The sequence below is a fragment of the Nilaparvata lugens genome, chromosome 6 (genome assembly GCF_014356525.2).
Source record: "Nilaparvata lugens isolate BPH chromosome 6, ASM1435652v1, whole genome shotgun sequence".
In the NCBI taxonomy this organism is placed as follows: Eukaryota; Metazoa; Arthropoda; class Insecta; order Hemiptera; family Delphacidae; genus Nilaparvata; species Nilaparvata lugens.
Window position 1 is genome coordinate 65,163,180 of NC_052509.1, and position 13,311 is coordinate 65,176,490.

Consider the following 13,311-nt stretch of genomic DNA (forward strand, 5'->3'; position numbering starts at 1 on the left):
TAGAATGGGAGTATTCGTTATAAAATGGGAGTCTAAGGTATAAAATTGGAGTCTGTTTATGAAATGGTAGTCTGTTCTTAAAATGAGAGTTCAATATATGAAATAGGAGACTAAGGTATAAAATTGGAGTATGTTTATGAAATGGAAGTCTAATGTATGAAATGGGAGTCCAAGGTATAAAATGGGAGTCTAAGGTATAAAATTGGAGTCTGTTTATGAAATTGGAGTCTGTTCTTTAAATGGGAGTCTAATGTATGAAATGGGAGTCTAAGGTATAAAATGGGAGTCCAAGGTATAAAATGGGAGTCTAAGGTATAAAATTGGAGTCTGTTTATGAAATGGGAGTCTGTTCTTAAAATGGGAGTCCAAGGTATAAAATGGGAGTCTGTTCATGAAATGGGGAGCCAAAGGTATAAAATGGGAGTCTAATGTATAGAATGGGAGTTTAAGGTATGATGAAATGGGAACTGTTCATGAAATGGGGAGCCAAAGTAATAAAATTGGAGTCCATTTATGAATTTATAGTAAATTTTGGCTATGGTTCAAGTATGGTAATCTTCTAACGAAATTTGAATGGGTTAGTGGGTGACTAATTTTGCAATCATTCAGTAAAAAGGGGGTACACTTCTGGAGATTGGTTGTATTAGATGGTGATAAACACTATGTGGGACTAATAATTTCAAAAATAAAAAGCTTCTTGTCAAATTAATAATTTTCCGTGATTCAAGACATTTTGCTACAGTATGTGATGTAGTTATAATACTGCAATAACCCTTCACGTGATATTTCAGTTATACAAATAATAGGAAAAAATAATTCACAATGAGTAAGTACTTATGTGCACATCATGAGTAGATTTATATCAATGAGTGTAAATGAAATATTTTTGTTTGAAATTGAAACAATAATTTGTTGTTCTTTACTGAAATTTAAGTTTTAACTGAGTGGAACTATTATGCAATACAAGTCCAATTTTCATTCATGAATTTATCACTAGACTCTAGTTTCCTGTCTAGAATCAAAAAGGGTTGATTTCAAAGATAATTCAGCCTAAGATGAGTAAAGTACGCCTTATACTTCTAATTTATTTATTTATGAAAAATATGGAACTATACAGGATTTCCCTCAAAAATTGCTTCCATAACAACACAATTACAATAGTTCATTATACATAGTAAGAGTACAGAAAAAATAATATTTAAAATAAAATTAAATTCCAGTAATAATGTATATTGTATAATATATATATAATGGAATGATATACTATATCGTCATCTAGTCCATAATTATTAAAAAATTTCCATTTCTGCTCTGTAGGAACTTTTTGCTTTTTATATGCTGCATGAAAAGTGGGAATCTTATCTAAAAAGCATATTTTGATGTGGGTATCAAAAATACAAAATTTTTCTATTTGGATTACTTGCCTATATTGTTGAAGAAGAATACGTGAGTTGAATATTTGAATACAAAATAAAGTAGCCTATGTATTTCATCTGGAAGCTTCCATTCTTTGCATTAATATGTTTTATTAACTTGTATGGTCTAACGTTATTCTAATATGTAGACATGTTAATAAGTAGACTTGTTTAATACTAATTATCTGGAAAATCAAGAACATAACATACATTTGTAGGATGTAGGTAACCTATATTTGGATAACAATCTTTGCTATTAATAATATTATTTAACTTGACATTTATTATATTCTCTTGTTTGCCTAAAAATGGTGCATGTCATAATCTGAAGGTTGTATCCTAGTCTTGTACCTTATTCCTAATGCTAGTGAAATGTTAATGTCCTTGGCTAATCGAGTATGTAGTGTATGTATGATGTAATGTTTACATATTTGTACTATGCATGAGCTTTTTCTATTGCATGTAATGCGCAAACCGTACACAGGCGGCTAGCTATTGGAGCTTGGTAAATCATGAAAGTTCAGCGCCTTCCACTCGTAATTCTATGACTCTTCCTTCAAGATCCTCCTCATCTTCTAGCTCGGTAAGTGAGTTTTGTAACCCCCAGCAAAGTTTGAGCACCGAAAATTTAAAAAATCACTTTTTGTGTTGAATAGAGTCCAATTTCTCTTGTAACCGAAGCAGGACTTGTGGCCAGAAAACCTTGAAAAATTATTTTTGTGTTGAAACTGGTTTTGTTTGTTAACAATACTTTCTGGTAGGAAAAATTGTAAAATAATTTATAAACTACGATCAAATTGAGAAATCAATTTTATTGAGATTTTTGAAATCTCAAATATCTAGGAGCTGTAATCCTCAAACTAACGATCAATTTTTATTATTATTGATTAAACTTAAAATAATTAAATAATAATTGATTAGCGGAGAACGAAACAAATAAGTATTTTAAAAGACTGTGATATTGTATGATAATTTATGATGGAAATCCTTCAAAAATCGAAATCGTTTAGGAATAAAATATCACAATACCACCAATCGTTACTGATTCAGTAATGTATAAAAATATATAAAAGTCAATCTCCAGTAAAATCAACATCTTTTCTCTATTCTTCCCTAAAAAACTCTATATGTTTTGTTATAAGTAGGTGTATTTTAATATTGTTTAAAGCTGAACAGTATCATTCATTAGTATCAAATTTGAATTAAAGCTAAACAGTATCATGCATTAGTATTAAATTTGAATAAATTATTTGCTTTATGCTTTTATCTTCATAAATTGTGCACTGATAGAATGTACCTAGTCTTGTACCTTATTCCTAATGCTAGTGAAATGTTAATGTCCTTGGCTAATCGAGTATGTAGTGTATGTATGATGTAATGTTTACATATTTGTACTATGCATGAGCTTTTTCTATTGCATGTAATGCGCAAACCGTACACAGGCGGCTAGCTATTGGAGCTTGGTAAATCATGAAAGTTCAGCGCCTTCCACTCGTAATTCTATGACTCTTCCTTCAAGATCCTCCTCATCTTCTAGCTCGGTAAGTGAGTTTTGTAACCCCCAGCAAAGTTTGAGCACCGAAAATTTAAAAAATCACTTTTTGTGTTGAATAGAGTCCAATTTCTCTTGTAACCGAAACAGGACTTGTGGGCCAGAAAACCTTGAAAAATTATTTTTGTGTTGAAACTGGTTTTGTTTGTTAACAATACTTTCTGGTATAACCCTTCACGTGATATTTCAGTTATACAAATAATAGGAAAAAATAATTCACAATGAGTAAGTACTTATGTGCACATCATGAGTAGATTTATATCAATGAGTGTAAATGAAATATTTTTGTTTGAAATTGAAACAATAATTTGTTGTTCTTTACTGAAATTTAAGTTTTAACTGAGTGGAACTATTATGCAATACAAGTCCAATTTTCATTCATGAATTTATCACTAGACTCTAGTTTCCTGTCTAGAATCAAAAAGGGTTGATTTCAAAGATAATTCAGCCTAAGATGAGTAAAGTACGCCTTATACTTCTAATTTATTTATTTATGAAAAATATGGAACTATACAGGATTTCCCTCAAAAATTGCTTCCATAACAACACAATTACAATAGTTCATTATACATAGTAAGAGTACAGAAAAAATAATATTTAAAATAAAATTAAATTCCAGTAATAATGTATATTGTATAATATATATAAAATAATGATATACTATATCGTCATATAGTCCATAATTATTAAAAAATCCATTTCTGCTCTGTAGGAAATTTCTGCTTTTTATATGCTGCATGAAAAGTGGGAATCTTATCTGAAAAGCATATTCTGATGTGGGTATCAAAAATACAAAATTTTTCTATTTGGATTACTTGCCTATATTGTTGAAAAAGAATACGTGAGTTGAATATTTGAATACAAAATAAAGTAGCCTATGTATTTCGTCTGGAAGCTTTCATTCTTTGCATTAATATGTTTCATTAACTTGTATGGTGTAACGTTATTATAATATGTAGACATGTTAATAAGTAGACTTGTTTAATACTAATTATCTGGAAAATCAAGAACATAACATACATTTGTAGGATGTAGGTAACCTATATTTGGATAACAATCTTTGCTATTAATAATATTATTTAACTTGACATTTATTATATTCTCTTGTTTGCCTAAAAATGGTGCATGTCATAATCTGAAGGTTGTATCCTAGTCTTGTACCTTATTCCTAATGCTAGTGAAATGTTAATGTCCTTGGCTAATCGAGTATGTAGTGTATGTATGATGTAATGTTTACATATTTGTACTATGCATGAGCTTTTTCTATTGCATGTAATGCGCAAACCGTACACAGGCGGCTAGCTATTGGAGCTTGGTAAATCATGAAAGTTCAGCGCCTTCCACTCGTAATTCTATGACTCTTCCTTCAAGATCCTCCTCATCTTCTAGCTCGGTAAGTGAGTTTTGTAACCCCCAGCAAAGTTTGAGCACCGAAAATTTAAAAAATCACTTTTTGTGTTGAATAGAGTCCAATTTCTCTTGTAACCGAAGCAGGACTTGTGGCCAGAAAACCTTGAAAAATTATTTTTGTGTTGAAACTGGTTTTGTTTGTTAACAATACTTTCTGGTAGGAAAAATTGTAAAATAATTTATAAACTACGATCAAATTGAGAAATCAATTTTATTGAGATTTTTGAAATCTCAAATATCTAGGAGCTGTAATCCTCAAACTAACGATCAATTTTTATTATTATTGATTAAACTTAAAATAATTAAATAATAATTGATTAGCGGAGAACGAAACAAATAAGTATTTTAAAAGACTGTGATATTGTATGATAATTTATGATGGAAATCCTTCAAAAATCGAAATCGTTTAGGAATAAAATATCACAATACCACCAATCGTTACTGATTCAGTAATGTATAAAAATATATAAAAGTCAATCTCCAGTAAAATCAACATCTTTTCTCTATTCTTCCCTAAAAAAACTCTATATGTTTTGTTATAAGTAGGTGTATTTTAATATTGTTTAAAGCTGAACAGTATCATTCATTAGTATCAAATTTGAATTAAAGCTAAACAGTATCATGCATTAGTATTAAATTTGAATAAATTATTTGCTTTATGCTTTTATCTTCATAAATTGTGCACTGATAGAATGTACAAAGGCTTGATATAAAAAAACAATAACAACGAATAAATTGAAAAAATATATATATAATTAACCAAGTTACGTGAGTTATTGCTTGAAAGATGATCTTAGCACTCAAGATGGGAATGTTTTTCAGGCGATGTAAACCCGAGACTAAAACATAACTAGAAACAGCCATCGTTTCTCTTGAATATTCCACCTTCTATGTTTCTGTTGTGTTATTGAGCATACTGATTACAAAGTGATTATTGAGTTAATGTGATCTCTAATTGGATAACTTTGTTTTATGTTTGCAGAAATCAAGCTTCAGCAAATTCGACCAGCTGCAGAAGAAGACTTTGCTGCATGTCCGGTCTTCCGACTCTTCCAGAGCTCAAAAAACTTTTGGGGTAAGTAGCAAAAGGTTTTTGCAAAATTTATATGTATTTAAGAAAAAATAAATAGACTTCCTATGCAAGTTAAAACAAGCAAGACTTTCATTGATCAGAAGGCAGCTAATTTACACGAGCAGTAAACTGATCAATGAAATACCTCTTGATTTGGATTTAAAAATTAGTTAAAAAAGCTTGAAAGAGTGGATTAAGAGAGAATATTTTTTACATTAAATATAGCGGTTTAATATAATTTAATTTCCTTTATTTTTATTTTATAGTGTTTTCTCTGCACTTTATTTGTTGATTTTCCTAGTGTTCTAAAGTTTCTACTGTAATTATTAGTTAAATTTGAACCTACATTTTCTGAATTATTTCGAAATATTGTTTTTATTTTACTGTTTTGCAACTCTCACCAGCGGGCAAAAAGTTTCTTTTTGCTGGTGATGCCTAGATTATATATTTTATCTAAGTATATGTATGAATAATTATGTTTATTTATTTATATTTTTAATGATATGTCATATTATAAAGAGTTTGTAATATGTCATGAATATTCTAAATTGGCAATAAAAGACACTCACGAACAGTTTTGAGAGCCATGGGCATGACTTAAAGAAAAGCGAAATCTTGATTCAATCAGAGATATTTTTCGCATAGACCTATTCAATTACAAAACAATATTGTGCAGAGAACAATAAATTATGATAGAACAATTTAGTTCATTAATTGAATTCTTGTTCAATATTATTTAAAACCTTTGTATTGTAGGGGAAAACTTTGGAGGTTGTGACCCTGCTGATAGCTCCTTTAAAAGAATAAACCAAGGTACCTAGAATACATGTATTCTAGGTACATTGGAATAAACAGTATTTTCAATAAAAAATGCAATTATGAAGACAATCTTTAGTTTGCCCAATTTATTTATTTATTCATTAGAACAAAATTACTCAACATCAAAGTGATATTGGAAGAGCAAAAACAGGCGAACCGTATAATATTCCTCTCAAAATTTGTTATAGTAATTGTTCATGTAAGGCAGGTCACTAACGGTAGAACATGCATGTTAATCATGCACGCACACACATGTAGTTTTGTTATCAGCGAGAGGCTTCTAATATAAAATAAACAACTAATAACTATGAATAAACCCCTGGAAAATTACAAGAATATAGAATAATAACTCCCCCTCAAGTAGAGCAGCAAAGAAAAATCGGAGATAACTACTATCATATCCACCATAATTTGTAATAAACAATGATTATATTGAGATTTTAAAAATTGAATAAACAAATATCTACGGAACTAAATTAGTTATTCATTACAATAATATTAACCTTCAGATCCTATTTGTTCAGCAATCTTTGTCCACAGATTCCATTGAACATCACGACGGTAATATTGTTTGTCTATCATAATATCCCACAATTAAACATGCTCTTGAACCAAACATATCAACTTTTCATTGTCCATAGTTGCAACTTTATGAAACAGAACAACTTCAAAACACAAAAACAAACAATTCTCTGTAACAATTGGGTTAGGAACCCTTTGTTGTCTCAGCTCGACTAGTTAGTTCGACCGGATAGAGCCGGAAAATCCCATTCAATTCAGATCGAAAAAATGATCGGCCGTGTACGGCCGTATGAACCTGTTGCAATGAACGAGCATCTATTCCTTTCTTTGTTAGGGGATCGTTCGGACGAATTCGGTAGTTTTTGGCCGATGCTAGTTCGGACGAAATCGGTTCCAGTGGATGGCCCACCTAATGTTTGACAACATATCATGCATGTCCTACCGTCAGTGGCTACCCTTATGATTTATTTGACGTCATAATTGAATTATAATTGTAGTATTTAGTACAATAAATGGATAAAAATAATTAAAGTCAATTATTCATTCAGCTATTATTAATAGCTATTTTTATTATTATTAATTCATAATAATTTTTATTCAATTTTGATGATAATTTAGGTAATTATGAATGGATTGTTGTTTGTTAGGGAGCCGGAGAGCCAGCCGCGTCGCCAACGGTGAACCCACCATGCAAGTCGTGCGGCAAAACTGTGTTCGCCATGGAGCAGGTGAAGGCCGAACGATCTGTCTGGCACAAGAACTGCTTCCGATGCCAAGAATGCAACAAACAGCTTACGTGAGTCATTCATTTATTCATCCATTCATTCATTTCATTCATTCATCTCATCAATTATTATTTCATCCATTCAATTAAATTTTACATATGCAGACACAATCAGTTAATGATATGATTGGGAAGAACAGCCTAAAGGCATTTTCACATGCCTACGCTATGCTGAAATAAGACTTCGGAAGACGTAGCCGTCCTACCTCTCAACATTGAAAGATACGCTGATGTGTACGGGATGTGAACGATGATGTAGCTTCGAATGTTGGCAGATAGGTGCCGGCTGCACAAAAGCCGGTTAAATTTCAACCGTGGTTAATTTCATGGGAATCTGTCAGAGAAGCCTATTTTTCGAAAAAGCCTTCTCCGATTGGTACTCGTGATCACGATTAAAATTTAACCGACTGCTGTGTAATCGGGACAGAACGTCTACATCTTCCGAAGACGTATTTCAGCGTAGTGTAGCGAAATGTGAAGAGCCCTGTAGGGTGGCCACTGATGACAGGACAAGTGTGTGGAGCATGTGTGAATGGACATGTCTTCAGACGAGAAATACATTTAAGGGCCCCATACAGTAGGGAACTTGAATCGGGGAACAAGAACCAAGTTCCCCAGTGTATGTGGAAAATTGGCGAACCGCGAACCAAATTCGTGACGAATTTAGTCTTCAATCTGGACTAAAAACTTTGTTCGGTTCGTCCGCCAGGGCGATATATTCTATCTATATAATTGTATTCAATATATTTTCTTCTCACAGCAGCTGCAAACTTTGAAACGCTCATCTCTAGATCCCGAAAGACACTGAAGTAACGAATGGTTGTTCGCTCTCCCCACTACAGTGTGTGGGCAAATCCAAACGAACTTGGTTCCCCGAACCAAGTTGGCCGATCCAAGTTCCCTTGTGTATGGGGCCCTTAACACGATAGACTTTGAACGAAAAACAGATGTTTGACAGTAGCTTCTAACATACAATAAACAATCAATAACAATGAATAATGATCGAACCACTGAAAAATTACAAATTTTACACCCAGTTGCACAAAAGTCTGTTAACTCCTGATCCGGATTAAATGTCACAAGAGACGAGAACCAATCAAAAAAGCCTTCTTTTCAAAAATCTTGCTCTGATTGGTTCTCATGATTAAAATTGAACAGGCTTTTGTGAAACTGCGCAATCATGATACAAAAATAGATTAACCGCAAATGAGCAGCGAAGAAGAATTAAATAACGCAAAATAACCCAATCTTAAAAAAATTTGTTCGAAGACTTTAGATGATGACACAACATGCATGACAAGCATGTGTGAACACATATGTTCAACCACTACCTCCGTAAACAAAGCCGTAATCCCGATAATGATTTGGACCCGTCTGTTCACACATTTCTGGAGAGGAACAGTTTTAGACTTGGGGTGGTCACTAATAACGGGCCATGTGGGTTGAACCACTACCTCCGTAAAGAAAGCCGTAGTGCGTTCGTGTGACATCAGCATAGGTAGGGCTCCTACACCAATAAAAATTCGTTGATTTCTGCTGATCTATATCAGCTAGTGTTTTATTGGTGTAGGAGCCCTACCTGTGCTGACGTCACCCGAATGCACTACGGCTTTCTTTACGGAGGTAGTGGTTCAACCCACATGGCCTGTCGTTAGTGGCCACCTTTAAGTCTAAAACTATTCCTCTCCCGAAATTTATGAGATGAACTGTTCTAAGTCATTATTAGGATCGTAATCCAATTAGAGTTTGTAGAGGTGTAGTAAGGTTTAGGAATCATGAGGTATATAAAAATGAAGATGAAATAAGTAAGTTTTATTGCAAATATTTCGAAGCAATAAACTGTCATTTAGTAGGTACTATTTCACTGTAAACTCAGTGTTAGAACTCATATTGTGCAGTACTTGAGTTGTTTTTTGGTCTCTACGTCTAGTATGTGATAAGGGATATCTTTTCCGGTAGATTTGTCAAACATCATTTCCTGAAACTGAAATTGGAATTGTGTTAGTACAGCGTTTGCCAATCCTGATAATAAGTTAACTGAATAGAACTTGTCAGTCATAGTAATTTCTGTATAGGCATTTTATTTTAAATTATGATAATTCAAATTCCAATAAAAATCATTATGTGGCTGAAAAATCAATGAAACAGTGTGGTATATGAAAATATTGAGACAAATTTCAATCTCTAATAAGCTGCGTACAGACTTAAGCGCCACGTACACGCGCATTTCGCTTTTCATAAGCTGATGCGATTCTTGTTATGTTGTTCAGAAACAGTAAGATACAGATATAATAATCATAGAATCAGCTGATGAAAAGTGAAATGCGCGTGTTTATGGCGCATAAGTCAGTATGCACCTTTAGAGATTAGACTCAGATGTAGTTTATTTAATAATGATTATGATTTTATGATAATTATTGTAATAACTACTATGATTTTATGATAATTGTATGTATTTAAGTACTAGTAGGTAATATTATCTGAAGACTAATCATTTGTATGATTCTACGTATAATCAATTATTATAGAATGTATTTAGAACCTAAGGCTCAACTCACACTCACGCGACTCAGGTCGAGAAGAGACTCGACTCTAGTCGAGAGCATGTGTTTCCAAATGGTGACACTCAGATCAGTCGATTCTAGTCTCCGCGACGTCACCATTTGAAAACACATGCTCTCGACTAGAGTCGAGTCTCTTCTCGACCTGAGACGTGTAAGTGTGAGTTGAGCCTAAGTATAACTGATTGGATTTCTTTTGAGTCCTCACATATTATAGAAATTACAAAGCCCATTGTAAAATGTTTACTTAACGGCCAATAAAGTATTCTATCTATTTAATCTAGATTTCAATCTTCTAGAAAAGCAAGCTTTCTGTGTGTTTTGAAATATATAAAAACCATTTGAAAGACGAGCGAGAAAAAAATTTATTATTTGATATTTTGAGAGAAAATAACTATAACTGTTTCAAGCTTATTTGAAGCTAATACAATTTTTATATTTTATTTTTGTTATGCATATAGTTTAAGGCTGTGCAAAGGCTAAAAATTAACCTTCTACTCGTATTATTTTTCTAAATTTTTCGATTTATATGTCATGAAGCTATCAAAATAAAAAAGTTTTCTCAGGAAAACATTTTTTTCCGATCATTACTTTTTGAGATATGAGCGCCTGAAGTTTGAATTTTTGGGACAGAAAATTTCAAATTCGGTAAGATATATGAGATTTAGAGGATGGATTTTTCATGGTATTGTTGATCTAGTAAAACAAAAATTTTCTGAAAATATTAATTTTTGAAAAAGTTATTCAATTTACCAAAAATAACTCAACTAAATGTTGTTATTTAGTTATTTATAATGTATTCGAAGGCTTGCATCGAATGTTCCTGATCTTCTCTATTCACTATGTAGCATGTAGTAGGTAGGCCTAAGTGCATTTTTCACTTCATCAGTATTTCAAAATTGAACTTCTCTATTTTTCCAATTTATTTATTCCAGAGAATAATTAAGGAAGTTGGTGATATATTTTTATCTAAAGTGATTAATTTTGTTTGCAGACTTGATATCTACAGCAGCCATGAAGGAGTCCTGTACTGCAAGCCACACTTCCGCGAGCTTTTCAAGCCGAAAGCTGTGGTAGAGAATGAAGATGAACCAGGTAACGTAAACAAAATAACTTTTATTTTTACAAACATATTCAAACTTCAATCAATAATCCATAAATTAAAAAATATATTTCGACAATAATCAATTCTGTTATAAAAAGATACAGTGTTAAAACAAATGTCAAAGAATGCTCTTTCTGTCTTATTAAATAAAAATAATTACCACAATATCAACTTCTCAACTACACAAAAAGTTTCTGTCTTATATTGTCGAATCAGGTATTATATTCATCAGAGTATATATGTAGCTTTCAGCTAGAATACATTATATTATAATAATTGTAAAGTTTTTTTTAATTGTATCAAAGTTACACAGGTAGAATTTCTTGTTGATATTAGGTAGACATGCTTTTTCCACAGATTAAATAGGTATATTTACTTCCTTTATGCTTTTTGTCAGTTTACATCCAAGTAATCAGTTGCAGTTTTAACAACCATGATGATTTTTGTAAATAGAATAATATTTTATTGAAAATGGAATGATATTTCATTATAAGTAGGTCTATAATATTTCACTTTATGTTGAATGATATCTCTCATTAAAGTGTCTGCTATTTGATGATATTCCAAGTACCTGTTCATCTTTGTCATTAGTATTAACTTGTTTTGTAAAATTCTTATAAGATATTGACATTGAATTTTATTTTTACAAAAGGATACAGTACTGTACTTACAACAATACTCTCATTTGGTCTTTATTTGTTTTGTTATACATTATTTACTGATAAAACTAAAGTTCTGAAAACTGAATTGAGTTATTTTGACAGTTGTTCGTCGAAGACCTGAGATGATCATTCGTGAAAATCAGCCCCTAGAGCTCCCCCCCGATGTGGTGCGAGGTACCTTTCTTTCAAAAATGTCTTTCAAGTTTTTCTTGTACTAATCGAATTGTTTTTGTGTGAATTAATGAAATTATTAACATTGTTCTTCAGCATTGGATAACCTGAAATAAATTTTGATGAAGATAACTTGAACTTTCGTTATCCAATCTTTAAATCTGCATAAATGAAAAAATGACCTAATCTAAATTCTAAACCTTAACCTGCTTTGAAATGACATTTGACTAATGTGTAATCCAAAGATTTTGTTTTATTTCTGTTTGATGTTTGATCGATTTGTAATATCTTCTCAATCACTTTTCATTAATATCTACTAAATTATATTAATTATGGAATAATAGCTGATAAAATATTGTTTCAAATAATTAATTCCTAATTGATGAATTTAAATAGATTTTTCACGTATAGAACTGTTGCAAGTTTTCCTCATAACTTCCTTTGTACATTCCAAACATTTTCACAAACTCTTGTACAAACTTTTACATCCAAACTCATTTTATATCAATCGAATTTCCAATATTTTAACAGTTTTCTAGATAATTTTATGTATAACTTAAAATGTATCCATTATAATTTGTTTGTAATATTAAGGTGAATAGTGAAAAATGTTATAGGATATCGAAATCAAATTTAATTAATTCACAAAATAAATTACTGCAATCCTTATATTCAACTCTTTAGAAAATATGAAGAGGAGTCTCTGTTTTTATAATTTATTAATTAATCAAGACATGAGTGACATTGATTCTGTGCAGGATACTAAAGCTTATTTGGTATTGAATTGGAAATTTTATAATTAATTATTATTAATTAATCAAGACATGAATGACATTGATTCTGTGCAGGATACCTAGAGCTTTGGTATTGAATTGGAAATTTTATAATTATTTATTATTAAGGTCAAGAAATTTGTTTTTCATGATAAACCTTCATTAAAGAAACATCGAGAGAAATTTGAATAGTTATTGATAAGAGAGAGTGCCTAAAGCTTTCCATGGATGCAGGATATATTCAAGGACACTTGTCTTGTTTCCTTGCATTTTCAACTGAGTGATTACAGCCTGGCATGAGGCCTGAGATATCAGTTTCATTTAGTAACCCGACGAGAGCCAGTTAACATCTTCGTGGTTACGCTTTATCATTGTGGTGTCCAGTGTACTGTTAACGTTAATTTGATTCTTAAAATAGTTTCTCAACTTATCAATCACAATAGATTGATTCCATAGTTGATCCAA

The 13,311-nt window shown here is 31.5% G+C and overlaps 1 protein-coding gene across 38 annotated transcripts in view; it reads left to right on the forward strand.

The window, feature by feature from the left end:
- Positions 1-13,311, forward strand: part of LOC111050753 (LIM domain and actin-binding protein 1) — an 87,386-nt gene that overhangs the window by 24,450 nt on the left and 49,625 nt on the right. For 14 of the 38 annotated variants that reach the window (XM_039431688.1, XM_039431697.1, XM_039431689.1 and 11 more), the window contains 5 exons: positions 1,900-1,998; positions 5,360-5,452; positions 7,438-7,586; positions 11,130-11,230; positions 12,005-12,076. In XM_039431688.1, coding sequence (XP_039287622.1) covers positions 1,900-1,998; positions 5,360-5,452; positions 7,438-7,586; positions 11,130-11,230; positions 12,005-12,076 — 514 coding nt within the window. The remainder of the gene's footprint in view (positions 1-1,899; positions 1,999-5,359; positions 5,453-7,437; positions 7,587-11,129; positions 11,231-12,004; positions 12,077-13,311) is intronic. The other 24 variants (XM_039431696.1, XM_039431710.1, XM_039431703.1 and 21 more) reach the window with 3 other exon arrangements.